Source organism: Syngnathoides biaculeatus, chromosome 8 (genome assembly GCF_019802595.1).
Source record: "Syngnathoides biaculeatus isolate LvHL_M chromosome 8, ASM1980259v1, whole genome shotgun sequence".
Lineage (NCBI taxonomy): Eukaryota > Metazoa > Chordata > Actinopteri > Syngnathiformes > Syngnathidae > Syngnathoides > Syngnathoides biaculeatus.
The window spans coordinates 18,410,496-18,429,592 of record NC_084647.1 but is presented as its reverse complement, the minus strand read 5'-3'; the positions used below and the strand labels follow the sequence as shown (position 1 = coordinate 18,429,592).

At 43.0% G+C, this 19,097-nt stretch overlaps 1 protein-coding gene across 10 annotated transcripts in view; it reads right to left on the bottom strand.

Moving 5' to 3' along the window:
* The window catches only part of tenm4 (teneurin transmembrane protein 4), a 298,762-nt gene that overhangs the window by 34,669 nt on the left and 244,996 nt on the right, over window positions 1-19,097 (bottom strand). For 8 of the 10 annotated variants that reach the window (XM_061826837.1, XM_061826844.1, XM_061826845.1 and 5 more), the window contains 5 exons: window positions 18,383-18,632; window positions 16,909-16,929; window positions 11,007-11,239; window positions 9,796-9,950; window positions 1,675-2,552 (listed from right to left, as the gene is read on the bottom strand). In XM_061826837.1, coding sequence (XP_061682821.1) covers window positions 1,675-2,552; window positions 9,796-9,950; window positions 11,007-11,239; window positions 16,909-16,929; window positions 18,383-18,632 — 1,537 coding nt within the window. The remainder of the gene's footprint in view (window positions 1-1,674; window positions 2,553-9,795; window positions 9,951-11,006; window positions 11,240-16,908; window positions 16,930-18,382; window positions 18,633-19,097) is intronic. The other 2 variants (XM_061826843.1, XM_061826846.1) reach the window with 1 other exon arrangement.

Sequence of the window (19,097 nt, the reverse complement as noted above, 5' to 3'; positions counted from 1 at the left end):
TGTTTAAATTTATTATGAGAAAAGATGATGAACACCATATTAAAAATTGACCGCCGTACAACTCGAGTCATGCAGTGTCACAAAAGCAAAAATATATTAGCGCCTGGGTCACTTTTCTGCTTGATGTTGATTTTTATTATTTCTCCCACCCCATGGTAAGAAACCCGTCTTTTTGGATGAATCCAACCCATGTTTTACAACTCATTACGAACGAATGGAAAGCAGGAGAAGCCAATTTTGTTTTCTAATGAAAGAGTGCATCCTTTTTTCTTTTGGGGGTTTGGATTTTAAACCTGCAAAGAACACAATGTTCGCTACGGGGTCTTGAGAAATCTTTCAAAATGCTCCAAAACAGCTGCAGCAATACGGTGAACTCCTCTTTGGAAACGTGTGCTGGTAAATGAGTTAATGCTTAAAAAAATAAATATATATCTTATATTTTTAAAAATCTCATTTCAGAATGACCCGGCCCATCTGTTCCATTCAAGAAGAAAATGTTACCCTTGAGCACAAACGAGAGCCAACCCCCAAAAGAGACTCTGCAGGCATCCGCACAGGACCAATCAGATCTTTCTGTGTAGATTTAGGTCTCCATCAGCGACGCCATCTTGAGTGCGTGTAGAGCAAATCAAAGACAGGTGATGAGTGTCAGCATGGATGAAAGCGAGCATCTGATGATGCATCAGGCCTGTCTATTCCTCAGGCGGGGTGAAACAGATGTCTGATCAGCGCAGTCCGCTTCATCGCATTTTTTTTTTTTTTTTTTTTTTGGAACGCCACGCAGCCGGCGCGCCTTGCGTCCTCTGGGCACCGGCTATTAAGCGACGGGACAGATTGCTTCCTGGAAGTCACGGGAAAATGGAAAAAAAAAAAAGTGTAGAAGCCGCGCATTTACATCCTAGAGAGCAGATGAGGACGGGGCCACGGCAGTTGTTTACGGCTGTTTTATACGATAAAAGAAATGGGATTACGTCTGTATTTGTGCCGCTCTTTTCTGAGTGAGCGATGTTTGCGGCACTGTGTTCCAGAACTGAACTCAACTGTCAGCCGAGGTTGCCGCAACCTCGAATCCCTAACCCAAGGCTAGCTATGTTCCTGGCAGACGTGGAAGACGCGACTGCCCCGAAACAAAGGGCTGCAAGGGATTTTGCCCGTTTCTTTCCTCTCTACTCAAGTTTTCTCACAATTTATCATGTGGGTGGACAGGGGTGCTGAGTCCCATTTCAGCCGGCGGTTTATTACCGATACCAGTACGTGTCAAGTTCTGATGGGGGACGCTCGTGTTTGTTGCATTTTGTCAAGTTTTTCTAATGACAAGACATGGGCGCCGGCCATCTTTGGAGCACGGTTGCTGCCCCTGAAGAGTTGAATGAAGCTCTCCTGATTGGGCCATATCCATAGTTGGCATCAGCATGGGGGGCACATCAGACCCTCACCCACAGATGCACTCATTCTCATCCACAAAGTGAATCACATGGCTCCACAGTCATGTCTGTCAGGTTTGTTGTTTGACAGCCATCCCATTTTGTCGACTGTGTTCTGAAAAGCGTTTTCAAGAGGCACCGGAAACAAAACACTAAACCTTGCCCACTCAACCTCTGCGGTTGGAACCTTTGCAGCCAACTCCTATACCATCCTAAAAAGACAAAACATCTGACATAAAACATTACTCACTCAAAGAAGGTGGTCCACCCATTCTCACTGGTCTTGGTCGCGAGCAGTCCGGAGCTCCCGTGGTACGTCATGACGGCGAGGACCTGTCCCTGCGCCGCCACGCTCTTCAAGGCGTTGTTGGTTCCCATGGTGAACCAAAATGTCTGCCCGTCAGGAGCCATGATCCACAACGGCATCCCCGTGGTGTCTCGTCTGACGGTCACCACGTTCTTGTTTTTGTCCGTGATGGTGCTGAGCTCGCCGGCCCCCCTATAGGTTAGATTGTACAGGTGGTCGCCGGTGGTCAGGCTTTGGGTAAACACGTGGCTGCCGTTGGCGTCGAAGAGGTAGAGCTCGTCGTTGATGGGCGACGACACCTCGTACATGTTGAGTGGACTTAGGTAGGGCTTGTTCTTGCGCACGTAGCGGATGCGGATGTTGCCCAGGTCGGCGATGTAAAGCTCTCCATCAGGACACACCGCCAAGGAGGAGGGCGCGTTCAGTTTGGCGTCCTTGGCGTAGCCCTCGTCACCCGAGTAGCAATCGCAGTTGGCGTCGTTCTTGCAGTCACAGCCGCTTGGCGCCCCCGCCACCAAGGAGATCTCGCCGTTGGTAGACACTTGCCGTACCCTGTTGATCTTCTTTTCGTCCGATTCGGCTATGTAGAGCACGCCGGTGTGGGACACGGCCAACGTGTTGGCCGACTCCAGGGTGGCATGGATGGCCACCTTGCTCATAAGGAAGTGGTCGATGCCGGGAACTTGGCAGTGCATGGGCCTGCCCGCCACGATGCGTACTTGGTGGTTCTCAGAGATCTGGAGCACCACGTTGTTGTCCAGGACATACAGTGAGTTGTCCAAGGGGCTCACTGCAAGGTCTGTGGGCCACTCCAGACGTACCTAAGACGGCGACACACCAGAACCATTAGGGTCTTGGTCAAGAAAAATACCACAGGATTTAGACGGTTTTGTTCAGTTTAGCCCACCGTGGCACAGTTTGCATCTAATAAATTAAGTGGGACTAACTAATTTAGCTAGGTAGAATAAATAGCGACAAAAGAACTCGGAGAGAAATGAGAACTATAAACTGGAGCACGGAAACATTTTTAAAGCCTCAATCTCAAGTAGAGTTTGATGTAAAAAAAAATATATATATATATACAGTGAAGAAAATAAGTATTGAACACCCTGCTGCCCAGGGGTCTAAAATTTTCATTGTAGGTGCATGACAGATCATCTCAAAAGAAAAATCCAGAAATCACAATGATTTGTTTGTGTGATACAGCTGCAAATAAGTATTTGAACACCTGAGAAAACCAATGTTAATATTTGGTACAGTAGCCTTTGTTTGCAATTACAGAGGACAAACGTTTCTTGTAGTTGTTCACCAGGTTTGCACACACTGCAGGAGGGATTTTGGCCCTCTCCTCCACACAGATCTGCTCTAGATCAGACAGGTTTCTGGGCTGTCTCTGAGAAACACGGCGTTTCAGCTCCCTCCAAAGATTTTCGATTGGGTTTAGGTCTGGAGACTGGCTAGGCCATGCCAGAACCTTGATATGCTTCTTACAGAGCCACTTGTTGGTTTTCCTGGCCATGTGCTTTGGGTCATTGTCATGTTGATAGACCCAGCCCAGGCGGACTAACAGTTCTTTGAGGGTTACAATTCTAGCTGATAGACAGGTGTTCAAATACTTATTTGCAGCTGTATCACACGAAAAATCATTTATGGATTTCTGGATTTTTCTGTGAAGCTTATATCTCTTACTTTGGACTGAAGAAAATTTCAGACCCCTCCACGATTTCTAAGTGGGAGAACTTGCAATATAGCAGGGTGTTCAAATACTTATTTTCTTCACTGTACTTATTTTCTGAGAAATACTAACAGTATGTACATATACTGTTATACTATATATTGATTGTATTTAGAAAAGTTCAAAAGTTGTACAAAATCCTCCTGATTGGTGAAAACAAAGCGGTCACTGCGGTCAGTCAAGGTAAAAGTAAGTAAAAACTATCTTTAAAAAAAGTGACTTATCTCATAGATTCCATTTTAAAAAACAGTAATCATCTGATAAAGACGAAAGCGATGGCAAGTGTAGTGTTAAAAGTGGAAACGGGCTCTTTATTCAGCACGATCCAACGATAACAATCAATGGCAGCGAGGAAAAGGGCAAGCGCGTGAATTGATAAGGATCACATAAAACGGACATTTTAAAGAAGTGTAAATGCGGCGTCCTCGTCACTGGCAGCACTTTAGTCGAGGCGGCTTATTAATTGTGTCACGATCGGCGATGAAGCTGGAGTGCACTCCGAGGCCTCGTCCGCCTCGAGCCTTCTCAATTAAACGCTATTGTTCCACTGACAATGCAGCACGCTCCTTGCTTTTGTTTTCACGCTTCCTTTCACTTAATTATTCTTAAGAACATATTATCAAGTGACGTATTGCAATAGGAGCTTGATTAAAACCCTTTAAATGGAGGCAAACAGGTTGGCATTCTCATTTTATGGAAATGACAAGACCCTCGCATTGATAAATACATTTGATCATATCAAGTGAAAATACAGACTGGAAATGTTCCATTCCTTTGTAACTTTCAACATTCTTGTCAAGGCAGAATTATGATTATTTATTTTGTCTTCTTCTTTGGCTCATTTTGTGTTCTTGTGAGGTACAACGTGTACAAACGATGGGAAAATGAGACAACAACCACGGAAACAAAACTGGAACTTGCCGCGGCCGGGCTCTTACATCCCTCACGCGCCATCCAGGAGTGAGCGGTTTTACATAATTTAAGTGTTGTCATAGAGCAATCAAGTTCTCGGATGTTTTGTTGTATTTTATAAATGAGATTCATATACATTTTATGATGACAAAAATCATCTGTATTATTGGAATTTTGACAGCTACTTTGCATATGACCCGTGGAGTGAGTGGAAAAAAAATAATGTCAAATTTAATCAAATTGCAAATAATTTATGCACGACTTGACTCAATGATTTTTTTTTTTTTAAATCAATTGAAACAATATAAAGACCGAATATGATGCTCATGAAGTTTAGTTTGGACTGATTTGAATGTTGATTAAAACTTGAAAAGCTATTAATTCAATTTTACAAATAAAATATATGTATGATGTAAATGAAAAAAAATCTTTTACATATAACTTGACTGCACTGGATAAAAGAACACGTCAATAATTTTCAAGTCATATATAAAATAGATATGAAATAATAAATGGATATGAAGTTATACTATAATTATAATTATATTAATTATATATATGGATAATTATGAGAATAAAATATGCAAACTTATTTATGAAAATAAAATTAAGCACACATTTAAAATGAATGTATTTTTATATTTTACAAAGGACTCAAGCCTAAAAGAATAAACAAGATAAAAAGAACCAAATTTGGAGTGAAGTTGGGCCACTGAGCGTCTCCGTACGTCACCGTGTTGCATGTGCTCGAAAAATAAAGCTCTATTTTTTTTCAAGTCGTTCCATGACGCGTCACGTGATCCCGTGTGACACTGGACACAGGAGAGGTCGTTATCCGCTTTCAAGTAGAAGATTGCCAACTATATTCCTCCACCTTTATCTTCCCCCGCTCTTTTAGCCAATTTCACCGTTTGAGGGCCAACTGGGGAATTGACGACATAAAAAAAAAAAAAAGCACCGCAGTCACCGAGGCGTTATTGGTCACACTTTTGATTCCGTCACTTGTCGGCCTGTGATTGAAAAAGCGTATCTCACCCAAAAGGGAGGAGACTTCCCCGTGATGAGGCGTTGCCGTGGGCCGCGTACAACGCCGTCGAGCCCGCCGGCGTTCCCAAAATGCATTGACTTTGCAGGGAAAGTGAAGGAGCGGATGGCGGGCAGAATTTTAATTCCTTAAAAACCAATTTCTTGTCTGCACTGCTGGTTAAATATCGCATGAGGGCGAGTGCCAAGCCGCTTGTTTTTTTGTGTGTTTTTTTTTAAAACCACTTTAAAAAGTCATTTCGCAAAGCTGCTGTCTAATATGATGTCACCCAATCACAACAGACGGGGGCTTGAGTCAGTCACCAATTTTCCGACTTGGCTAAAATCGATGACTTAGACATGAACGATTGGACATAATTTGAGAAGTCTTCTCTGTTACATTAAAAACGCTGCATTTACAAGGTCGTGTGCAATTATTATTTTTTTTTTGTTAACCACTTGCGAAAGTCTGCTAGGTTAACGCTACCACACAATGCGAAATGTCATAGATGGGCTAATGTATGGCATTGAAGTCACCGTGCTGTACTGTAACCTTTCGAAGCAATGGCTTTTGGAACACAAATGACGCAGCAACACATGTAACAGACAATACACTCCTTTATGCGCCATGAAAAACATCTAATATTAATAATGGAGCTCACTAAGTGAATTGTGAACTCTTCTTTGGTTGTATCTTTATTTTTGGATTATACTGTGCCCAGGTCTTGCTTGATTTTTGCCAGCGTAACTTGGGACTTTGAAAAGTAAGCCTTCAGACTTGCAAAGATGAGATTTTCTTCCATCTCTGCCGATCACCCCCCCCCCCCGCTACAAAACAAACCAAAAAAAAAAAAGAAGCAACTTCTCTAAAAATCCATCACTAAACACGTTTTTTTCGGTGCCTGTTTTTACTCCAGGACAGCGTCAAGTAGCAATCATGTTCCCTCTTTGCAGGCAACAGCATGACGTCCGTCCGCAGACGAGCGAAATGTCATCATTTCAAGCCCCCGTCTGAATCTAAATCCAACGTCAACGCTGCCGCGGAAGCTGCAAATACCATTCCATGTGCCTCTGCTTAAGGTCTGAACCCAGCGGGGAGCCCCGCAGAGCACACTTTAAAGACTTTAAAAGCCAAAACGGAGAAGCCAAGACCGGTTCCGACAAGTGGATGATGCCCAAGCAGGGTCACAGGCTTGTCGTTCCTTTCTTGCTTGGTCGAAAATGTGCAGCGGACATGATTTCAGCTTTTTGTGTGTCTTTTTGTTTTAGGGTTATGTTTGGGGGTTACTTCTAGTGAATGTAGGTCTAGTAAATCTGCCTTTCATTCATTTTTATCCATAGAACATAATACATACTGTTTTAGTGTACGTAATTTTATTGTAACAGTGAAGATAAGTATTTGAACATCCTCCTATATTGCAAGATCTCCGACGGTTCTGAAATTTTCACCGTTGGTGCACGTCCACTATGAGAGATAATCCAAAAAGAAATCCTGAAATCACAATGTAAATTTTTTTTTAAATTAATTAATTAATTAATTTACCTATTTATTTATTTATTTGATACAGCTGCAAATAAGTATTTGAACACCTGAGAAAACCAATGTTAATATTTGGTACAGCAGCCTTTGTTTGCAATTACAGAGGTCAAACGTTGTTCACCAGGTTTGCACACACTGCAGGAGGGATTTTGGCCCACTCCTCCACCCAGGTCTTCTCTAGATCAGACAGGTTTCTGGGCTGTCGCTGAGAAACAAGGAGTTTCAGCTCCCTCCAAAGATTTTCTATTGGGTTTAGGTCTGGAGACTGGCTAGGCCACACCAGAACCTTGACGTGCTTCTTACGGAGCCACTCCTTGGTTGCAATATAGCAGGGTGTTCAAATACTTATTTTCTTCACTGTATATGACAATTTTGGACTAATTTTTTAAAAGAAAATTATGTTTGGTTTCACAGTTAATTGACATCAAAGATGTGTTTGAAATGCTTTTTCAATAAAAGTTGGGATTTTTTTCCCCCCAAATTAACCTCATTTTATGTTTTTTTAGCAACTACTGTAACTAATCATTAGCTCTAAGAGCTTCTTCTTTTCCTTTCGGCTTGTCCCGTTTGAGGTCGCCACAGCGTGCCATCTTAGATGAACGCATATTTGTTTGGCACAGTTTTACGCCGGATGCCCTTCCTGACGCAACCCCTCTGCATTTAGCCGGGGAGAGAAGCTTACAGCACCTGGTATTCCCAGGTGGTCTTCCATCCAAGTACCAACCAGGGCAAAACCCGCTCAGCTTCTAACATGAAAACTACAAATAAACTTATTTGGTGAAAGCCCCCCCTTTTGCATTTGAACTCGTCAATTTCAATTGGTGCTCAATCTGTATCAGATCTGCACGAACCTCGGTGTGACAAAACAGCTTCTGACTCCGCTGTGACATTTGATCCTAATTTGATCCGATATGACAGGCAAACAATGTGACAAATCATTCACATGTAAAGTCCCATTTGTGGCCATTACGCTGCTTCATCAACATCAACATCAACATGACGGCTGTCGTGGTGGAGGTAATAATGCGCGAGGCTCCTCCGATGAGAGAAGCGCTGATGTCAAGTGAGGGCTTGGCGAGTGTTTGAAGCTGCGCGCTCGCCTGCATGCATTTTTAATGAATGCTTTTTAGCGTCTAAGCATCTTTTGGCAGGCCTCGCAGGGCATTTGTCATGGTTGCAGAGCTCCAGTCCTTGAGAACAGTTTCCGTGGGTGATGTTTGTGCTTTTTCTTTGGATTTTATTTAAAGGGTTTTTTGTGATGCCACTGTAGGATGGCAACGAGGAAAAGAGTGATGCTAACGCATGGACACAAATATGGGACCGGTTGCGACAGTAGTAGTATATCGACAAAAAGTGTTACCTGCATAAAATACTTTTAAAAATATTGAGAATTCTTTTTAAAGGACAAAAAACAGTGGTACCCACCACAAGCGGTGTAAAACCATGAGTAATTTGAAACATAAGTAAAAAAGGACCAAAGTTGTATTTTAACTCTCAATATTTTTATAGGCAGTCAGTCACTGATGGTGTAGTGGTACACATGCCTGACTTTGGTCCAGGCACCGTGGGATCGATTCCCACTCAGTGGTGTCGAAATCTGCCCTGTGACTGACTGGCGACCACCTTAGGGAGTAGTCCGCCTTTCGCCCGAAGCTAGCTGGGTTCGGCTCTGGCTGTCGCGTGACCCTTGTGAGGATAAGCGGCTTGGATAATGGATGGATGGATGGATGAAAATTCTTATCGTAAAGTCAGCCAAACTTGAACAAGGGAATGAACTCATATTTCAAACAGGGATATTCTCATATTATTGTGCCCATTTTCCTGAAAAAAAAGTCTGTCTTCACTCATTAATAGGAATATGTTAAAAAAAAGATATTTTTTTGCTCCTAAAAACTAGGACTTCATTGTTGCGGTAATAATGGTGGCTGTTAAAAATAAAAATGAAAACAACTTTGTTCATGTAGGGCAGAAGCAGACATTTACTGACTGCCATTTTAACTTTAACAAGAGTAAAAAACGTGCAACATGAATTGGACACTCTAAATTGCCCCTAGGTGTGATTGGGAGTGCGGCTGTTGTCTGTCTGTTTGTGCCCTGCGATTGCCTAGTGACCAGTTCAGGGTGTACCCTGCCTCCTGTCCGAAGACAGCAGGGATAGGCTCCTGCAGTCCTGCGACTCTTGTGAGGATAAGCGATAAGGATAATTGATGAGTTTAAATCTGACACAGCCACATATTGAGCTTTTATTGTTCTAGTTGAACACCCTGAACTGGTTGCCAGCCAATCGCAAAACAGCCGCACTCACAATCACAACTAGGGGCAATTCAGAGTGTCCAATTATTGTTGCATGTTTTTGGGATGTGGCAGGAAACTGGAGGGCCCGGAAAAAACCCATGCAGGCATGGGGAGAACATGCAAATGCCACACATGGAGGGCGGGGATTGAACCCGGTTCCTGAGAACTGTGAGGCCAACGCTTGCCAGCTGCACCACCGTGCCACCCCACATGTGCATTGTTTTAAAAATATCTGGAAAATCTTCCTAGATCTGAAGTGGATGTGGACACTTGTGCAACCACATTTTTTTCAGTTGAAGACTTTCTATATTCACTGCAGTTATGCAAGTTTAAAATGCGAGCACACGGATGTCCTTGCCCGGGGTGGCTTAACGAGGGGGAACTGTCCGTGCAGTCTAGTACTGCGGCGCGGTCCATATGTGCGCGTGCCTCACTGGACACGTCTGCATGGATTGAGAGCCCGCGGGGTTAAAGTTCAACCTCATCCTATACCCACGCCCCGCGGCAAAAGGTCAACACGCATCCTCTGTCAATTCTGCTCGGATGGCGGAGGCGATACCTGAGAGATGTCCATGACGGCGTCGCAGCTGAGGGGTCGGGCGGAAGTGAGGTCGTTGAAGCCCAGGAGGGTGGAGATGATGCCGTTCTGGTCCACTCGGCGAATCATGGTGCCGTCCACGAAGAAGATTATGCCGTACTTATCCACCGCAATGCCTTAAAAAAAAAAAGAGAGAGAGATGACGCACAACAGTCACAGATCTTCGGATTATGTGGAAAGAGCACAAGCTGGAACGATCCAGAACGGAGAACTATTTCATTTTGGATAAAACGCTTAATTTATATTTTTGCAAGTCAACTCTTAGATCCTCATTTGTTTTCCTCTTTATATCATATTTTGAAAACAGAATTGTCAAATTTTATGTATTTTTTTGCATTGTGGATTTCTTATTATTAGATATTAACATACAAATATTTTGAACAAAAGAAATGTGGAGTTGAGGGCTTATTTTTATGACGACGGCACTGCAACTGTTTTAATTGACTTTTTTTTTAATATAGTGGACTTCTTTTCCTCTGGAAATTATTTGGATTATATTTAATTTGATTTTCTTCAAACAAATTGGCTGCATTATTAATTAATTTAAAAACATACTGACTCCGTCTTTTTTCCTGTATCAGATGACCATGGGGGGAAAAAAAAAAGCACCTGACGCCAGCCCACATCTTTGTATGATTTCTTCTGCAAATCCAGAGCCAGTCACAGTATCTCAGCATTGGCGAGAAAACGTGTTGTTTTCAAAGAAAACCTTTTTTTTTTCTTTTTTTAACGCTTCTTCTCCGCCAGTGAGATTTCAGCACGCATGAATCACACTGTCGTGCCGGTAGGGAGAACAAAAGGTGCGCGAGCGTCTGATCAAATGACTTAACGCCTTGTCCAAATATAGAGAATGGGGGGAGGGGGGGGGGGGGGAAATGATGCTGGGGAGAGCAAGGAAATAAAAATATAAAAATAATGAAGTCTTAAAATAATTCACAGCAGTGATGCTAACAAAAAAAATTACCTCTATTGATGAGATTTTGATTGCACAGAATTTTGATGCCCCCACATCCACTCAAAAGGAAAATTGAATTGAAAAACACTGAAAGAGCATCATGAGTGCGACTCATGAAAAAAAAAAAAAAAAAGACATTGCGGTACTTTTAATTGGAGTTATAAAAACGCACACATAGTACAAGAGCAGTCCCAACTGACAGCATTGACTTTTTCACCTCTGGGGTTGGTGAGCGTGGCCTCCGCTGCCTTGCCCCCATCGCCGCAGCGGGCGTCGTCGTAAGGCAGGCATTGGTCCCCGGTGCCAGCCACCAGCTCCAGATTCTTGGCCACTTCCTTGGGAGAGTTGAGCGACTTGACCTTGAAGACCTTGCGGCTGCTGGTGTCCGACAGGTACACGGCGCCGTTCACGGGGCTGCTGGCCAGGTAGTACTTGTGGGCCGGGCTGTTGCTGTTGGCGGAGGTGAAATACAAAAAAAAAAAAAAAAAAGAAAGAAAAGAAAGAAAAAAAGAAAAATCAACCACATGTAACATGAAAATCCATTTTGATTCATTTGAGATGAGAGGAAAAGAACAAGCACTGAAAGTGAACAAAAGCAGCTTCAAAATGACACGCACAAAGAAAACTGGCAGTTTAGCCGCAATTCCAAAAAATCAGCAGTTGTTCATAAAAACAGCCTCAAGAAGATCTTGTCACAGCTCAGAAATTTGTATAATGGCACGCAAGGTTTAGTAGCAGACACTGGAGAAAAAACACTAGTAATGACACCTTCCCTGTCCCGTAATATTACAATGACAACGTTGCCGAGGCAACTCGGTTAGGCCTACCGCAAAAAGACGACGATAGCGTGTTGCTAGTTTTCAGGTATTTGGACAAAATAATCAACAAACGATGTCGAGGCCATTTCACGTCAGTTCAAACAAGACGCGGGTGGGAATCCGTGCAATGCAGATGGAAAGCAGCTCACACAAACAGTGCAACGAACTATTTTTCTTTGACTTTTGAATTCAATTTCCTGTTTTCCGGTTTTGGTTCAGAAGTCTAAAAAAAATCAAATACAATGAACCTTTCGCTTTTCTTTTGTTTGGTCTTTAAATAATCCTAGAACTTTTTAAAATTATACATTTTCTGATTACCTTACCAGGTCAAAATGATGAATTTTTAGAACAATCAAGTTTATATCATCTAAACATTTTTTTAAAAGAAATTGCCAATAAAAAAATACACACATTTACCCTTTTTAAAGGTTTGTAAGGTTGATAAAATGTTTTACAAATTCTGATTAAGCTTCTTCTGCGGAACCTTTGTTCTTTAAAATTCTTAGATATTCTTGGCATAACAACAACCTCAATTGCTATACTGTATTTCAAGTGCATTTTCACATTTGAAAGCCACTTCTTTGTAAGGATCATCTCAGATCATGTTTGAATGACATTCACGCGTTTCGGGATAATAAGTAGCCGTGATCTATTTCCAGTTCAAACTAGGACCGTAATTGCCGGCTTCCAAGCCGCGACTTTCTTCCACACGCTTTCAACCCTGCTCATTTATGCAGTCAGGTGGATAATTTGTGCATTTTTTTCTAATGGCCGCAAGGGGCCACTCGAGCGGAAAAGGTAAGAATGAGACCAGTGGAATATATGTGCCGAGGAAGTGACTTTTACCGGCCCTGTTAGTGCTGCGCTCGCGCTGTGCTAGCGTGTTGCTCCTGTGCTACTGGCGCGTCTCAGTGATATTTACTGTTAAGTTTTATTTGAACCGGCCCTGTTAGCGTTATTGCGGCGCTAGCGTTAAACTCTTTCTGTGTACCGTCTTTCTTTGTAAATATTTCAATGTGGGCACTTGCGGCTTTTACACAGCTTTGGCGTATGTATGTACCAAATGGTATTTCCTTAACAAATGTACTTGGTGAGGCTTGTAACCATGTGCGCTCTGTAGACCAGGAATTATGGTCATATTAGCAATGATACATTTGGGGGTGGTTTTTTTTTTTTTTTTTTTGCTATTTGTGGCAGAGCACGTAGCGATCTCCTGCGATTAGTTTACTGTACATCAGCCCAAGTCTAGGCCTGACCAATTTGCATTTTGCAACATATTTTATCCTAACTTGCACTCTAAAAACAGCAACGTGGGTGCAGTTTAGCAAGGTAGTCATTAGCGTCCACGCCAAAGATAACCCAAGTTTATCAGGCCCTGCCGAGGGCCTGATAAGCATTATGGAGACGGCTGTCAGATCGCCGTCATTCAGAGTGGATTAAGAGCCAATCTTGACTCTTTAACCTTGAGGGTTCTTTCAGTTCTGACAGTTTTTTTTCTTTCTTCTTTTTTTTTTTTCGATGCAAGGCTTCGTTGGGAGCGTCAACTGATTCCAGGCGACATTTGACCATCAATCAACGGCCGATGTTGAGCCAACCAATCCAGGCTGGTGGGGAAAAAAAATGCAATGGAGTAAGTCAGCATCCAACCTAAATAACCAGATTGTACTCGCCCAGTGCAATCAGTTGATAGCTTATCAACTGCAGGGGCATATGTAGACCAGCCGCCTTTAAAACCGCGAGGCGTTATTTGCCGACCTTGAGCACATGCCGCCGTGCGCGCCGGCCATCCATATTCACCGACAACATCTAGTTTGTTGCAGATAATTGGATTTTGCCGCATGCCAGAGCAGAAATGAAGGCAAGGCACAGGGGGACATCCTTAGCGGGGGGTCATTGAACATGAAGGCGAGGTTAGATCAGCCACCTCCAATCAGTACTGTATCGGCATGCACGGCTCGCACAGCGACGGCGGGATTTAGCCAGTTTTATACCGACGCATGCTGTTTTTCTTCTTGAATAAATCTCCTTTTTATCATGCAATTTTGCTCAGAAGAACAAAGGGATGTGGTTTGGCTGTTTTAATCATCTGGCGCAAGCAGCACGTTGTTGATCGAGTTTGTGTTTGTTGTTGTCCATCGCCGTCCTGAATGCATTCCGACATCTCACGTAGTTACACATTAAGATCATCTCACATGAATCTGAAGGTCAAAAGAAAGAAAGTCTACAGCAGGCATATCGCAGAGTTGTGGTTACCATGACGACATGGGATGGAGCTCGGCCATTGTGAGCAGGTGTGGCCACTCCCGGCTCACTGCCTTCATCAATTAATCGTCTTGACTATTGTCACGTCAGTGTGAAGTCATTCAACCAACTCGTGCATGGCACACGCAGCGGACACTTCACTAATCACAAAGACCTCACGGTAATATTTTGCCAAAAAAAAATCAAGTACGGACTGCTCATCTGAAGCTAAACCTGATCATGCCGTTAGCGAAAGCCAGACAGTGCTAACATGGTAACTTCGCTGAGCTTTAATATGATTGTGTTTCCGTGCACTTGGACCATCGCTTTAAAACAGCAGATCTTCACCCAGCCTGGATGTCAAGTTATTTGTAGAAAAACTAACTGGGATATTCGCCCCGATGTTACATCAGAATCCAGCAAATTTCGGGATTGGAGCAAAGCAAACAGCTACACACGTCAATTCAGTCCCCTGGGGTTGAACGGTAAACTCTGACTTTGCTGCCAAGTAATGGGCTAAAAAATTTGGTGTGAGCGTAGTCTTATGTATTACATTATATTTATGTTATTCAGAACAGCTTGCTTACAGACACATTTGGGAGAGCTCACAAAAGATTTATAGAAGATTTACGTCTGGCACTCCAGAGACATTTACTGTGGACCCCCACTAATCAATGTGCATGGGGATGGGGCCTGACTGTGAATGGGAAAAATCTGCCAATAATTGACGCTTATTATAGGTTAGGGGTTAGCCATGAAGAAAATATATATTTGTCCAAATTTCTTCTTTTTTTTTTATTAATAAAAAAAATGATGTGGGGGATTGGTAAAGAAAATGCAAATAGGCGGGGGGATTGTGAAAAGATATTTCCGTGAATAATGGAGGATATGTTCACAAAAAGAATGTGAACAAGTGAGTGGCTAACAGCAAATATGCGGAGTCCACTATAATTTTTAAAAAAAGAATCAATTTTCGATACTACATCCCCTTTTTAGGACTATCTCCCCCTACTGACATGCAGTTGATGCACTTCCAGAGGCTGTTTTAATGGTAAACGTCTAGCTAGCCTTACCTCTGTTTGGTTCCGTGTTTATTTGCTTGTGCTTTTTTACAATACATTCCACCTATAAACTGAAGGAGATGTTTTTAAAAGTATTGATTTTGTTTCCCCATTGAGAAGCGATGAGTCACAACACCCGGGCGATACCTGGAATCCAACACGCCGAGTCGTTTATAGGCGAACTGAACTTATGGGCCATTATTTTCCATCAAAAAGATACATTCGAGACACTTGCAGAGACAGACAGAAAAGTCAATTGAGAGCCCCCGGGTGTTCGCTATTGTGCGATACGCTCTTTTTTTTTTTTCTAAATGGGGGCCAGTGACCGCCACGACTCGGCTTTTCATTCTCTGTTTGACCACATGTTCGCCAGCTAAAGTCGTGACCCCGTGATGGGAAATCAATCAGGAGCCCTTTCGCCTGAGACGTGCTGTATCTGCAGACGGCTCTGCCTCTTTGCCACCTGCCGGGCCACACGAGATGCGCTCCCTCCTACCTTTAAGCGGAGTGAACAATATGCTCGTTTCTACGCCGCTATCTCAACCTCTGCCGTATATAATAAGGACTACATCGACTCGAAATACATACTGGAGGACAATCTTGGAGATTTTACCCTGCATTTATATACACAAGTGGGAAAAAAAAGTCCCAAAAATTTCCCGAGTACTGTAGTTCTACTCTGTATGTTGTCATATAGTGGCCGCTCATCTTTTTCGTGTGTCCTGTAATGATAATGTTCCTTCCGAAATAATGGCGGTCATGTTCAGGAGCCCTAAAATATTAATGGATATAAAGTTAATATAAATGATTTAAACCAGGGGCGCCCAGACTTTTTTTTTTTTACCCCAAGATCTACTTTTCAAGCAAAATTAGCTTTTTTTTTGTTTCCATCCTGGATCAGGCTGTACCAAGGTGGAATTTTAAAATTCCACAACATCTCATCCTGCACTTTCTACTTTGGCTTCAGACCAGACCTTTCCCACTCGAAAAGAGATACTTGTCCAGTTTAACCACTTTTCCTTTGATTATTCACATAGTCCGACAGTCATTCCATCTTAAAACAACAGCATTTCTTCTTTAACTTTCTCCCTTAACAAAAGAAAGTAAACATAAGCAGCATGTCTAGCTCGTCTTTGCTCTACGTTGCCCAGACTGTGTTGCTAACTAAAGCAGCGGTGGTGGACGCTGTCATCATAAAACACATTGATCGACTGTGTAAGTACTGTAACATTTGTAATTCTGAGTGTACGTCTTTAAGAACGGGGGGTAAGGTAAACTAGGAAAAAGAGATTGTGGAGGAGCAGTGGTCATTGTTAAGAGAAGGTTCCATGTGCTGCCTAAAAGAAACCAGTGCCTTCTTCTTTTGGATGTAACAACCAGTCATCCCTCACTCATTGAATCAGATTGCAAAATGCCACAAACTGAATAGCTGTACGCTATGCTTTCAATTTGTATTGCATTTTTTTTGGTGTTTTGTGCACAACGCAGAATATCTGCTAAGAGACTGCATCAGCGGTGCACAATTGCGCACGTGCGCAGTTTAGAGCGAACATTGGCTGACATTTTTTTTTTGCACGGCATCCCTCAATCGACCAAGACTGCACGATTGTGGTCGACGCATTGCACGTCCCTGGTTTAAACTATATATATATATGGGGAATTATATGACAACATTTAGGGAGTGTGTCAGTTCCTTGCAGTTTTTCGCAGGAAGGCTCGGTCCCTGTTATCGCATTCCTTTGTCACATATTTTATTTGAGGAAGCACTAATCAACCACAGAAGCAGGCGATGCGGATGCAAAGCAATGGCGTGTGCAAGATGAAACCCAGTTAAAAATGGAAGTGTGTCAGCTGTAGGAAGATGACAGAGCCAGACAGACAGTTTCTCCAGTCAGTGTATAATCTCCACTTTCAAGTGGGGGTCTGAATTGAGTTCAAAGGTTCACAGGGGAGAAAGGGAAGGGAAGACAATCATCTATTGAAGTCCTCTATATCTTACCTATGCCGGAAGTCTTTATTTCTGCCAAAAGGAGCAGATAGAGGGGAGAAGACAGACAGTAAATGTTAGTTGTTAGTAAAAATAGGCTTAAAAAAACAACAGTTGTTAGTTGGCAGAATTAATCAAACGGAACATCGTATCTCCCGAAGCCCATCGAGGAAGACATTAACAAAGACATTGATCATTCCCTAGAAGGGAATACTATCAAGGTTCAAACTGATCCAGGTGTGCGAGGGGAGAGGGCCGTCCATCTTGCGCCCTGAGGGCATTTCTGTCCGAGTCGATCGACTGCTGTGTTTTATGAGAGTGGTCCCCAACCAGCAGTCCAGAACTGGTCTGTGCGTCACTTGGTACACAGCAGCACAAAAAGGTTGCCCAAAGACTGAAATTTCATTTTGAAAATCAGATCCATAGAAGGAAAGGTGCATTTAAGAGAAATATCACCAGTCCTGGTTTGTTGCTACGGGTGATTTTCACACAACAATACGCGTTGCATAATTTGTGGCGACAGGCTCGCAAATAAGGCAACGAAGCCTTCAGAACTGCTTTGGCACATGGAGTTGCGTTCTGGATTAAAATGTAGGCAGAACATTTATAAAATGGCAGAAGCAAAGAATTCTGTGCTTCCATTTCCAAAGTCTTGGTGAGGCGAGATTTTCTTTAACGACGGCAACCAAAACAAGATGATATGTCGTCGTCGAGTGGATATAGGCAACACACTTCAGGTGTCATTGTCTCACATTTCCCCGAGATGGGCTTACCTCGTTGAAGAGAAACAAACTCCCACAAAACAAAAACTACATTTAGTGTAATGATGACCTGGACAGCAGTGTCTTGAGATGCAAGTTTGATTCATTCCATGACTACGCTCCCATCTCCAATCACCATTCCCCATTGGAATGAATGGAAATGCCAATAATCGGTTCTCTCCCACTAATAATAATAATAATAATAATAATATGAAACAGTTTTTGCCCCTTGGAGGGTGGGGGGAATGTTAGGCAGACATGCATATACAGTAGCCTACATACTGTAGACTCAATTCCTCTCCCATCTTCTCAGCATGGCAGGAATATTAGTTGTTCTTCATAGATGATAAAGAATATATGCATGTGTGTTTTGTTATATTATCTATGTGTCGCTGTTTGTGTTAACATATCTGTTGCGTAAAAGATAACACTGCCAGATACTGCAGATGCTAATTGTGAACCCATCTGCCAAAAGAATTTCTTATTGTATGCTAGCATTAAGATATTAAGGTAAGTTAAAAGCAACAACAACAAAAATTGGGTTACGGTTAACTTGTAAATCAGGTGAGTTGTTTCTCAAGGCATCTTTATGTTTTGAACATTTAGTTTTTGTTTCGATGGTGGATTTAACAATGTATCGGTGGGTTTGTTGGGGATCAGCGCTTAACGATAACCTTACGATCGTCCAATGGCGCCCGTAGCGCTCCGTTCGCACATTTCGTTACCTGAGCTCTAGGACGCTGGTGACGTTCCCTGTGGCGTAGATCCGCCGCACGTAGTTGAAGTCACCCACGTAGAGGCTCCCGTCGGAGCCGCACGCCAGAGCCACGGGGGCCAGCAGCTTGTTGCCGTCGGCCATGCCGTTGCAGCTGGGGCAGGAGATGCTGCGGCGGCGACCGTTGCCCATCACGCTGCCAATGACGGGCGGCTGCTGGGAGATGAAGATGTTCTCCCCGTTGCCCATGTGGAGAATGCCTGGTGAGGACACAGCAGAAGGACGCATTAATATCCCTGATACGCTCTTTGGTGAGGAACCCAAAATGGAATTTAAACTGCTCAAATGTAATAAATGCGCAAATTTGTCTTCCCACTGTGGAGGCAAGGCAAGTGATTTATAGGACCATTGGTACACACCTCAAAATCCGTGGTGCTTTACATAAACAAATAATGATTACAAACAAAGTTTTGTACTTAAAAGTTAAATACAATTCAGCTGTACAAAAGTACTGTCCAGTTGGAGACTTTAATCCAGTGATTTCCATCTGCTACTAGTGGTACTTGTACCATACTTTGAGAATCCATCATTCCATCCATTTTTTTCACCGCTTATCCTCATGAGGGTCGCGGGGAGTGCTGGAGCCAATCCCAGCTGTCAACGGGCAGGAGGCGGGGTACACCCTGAACTGGTTGCCAGCCAATCGCAAGGCACATTGGGACAAA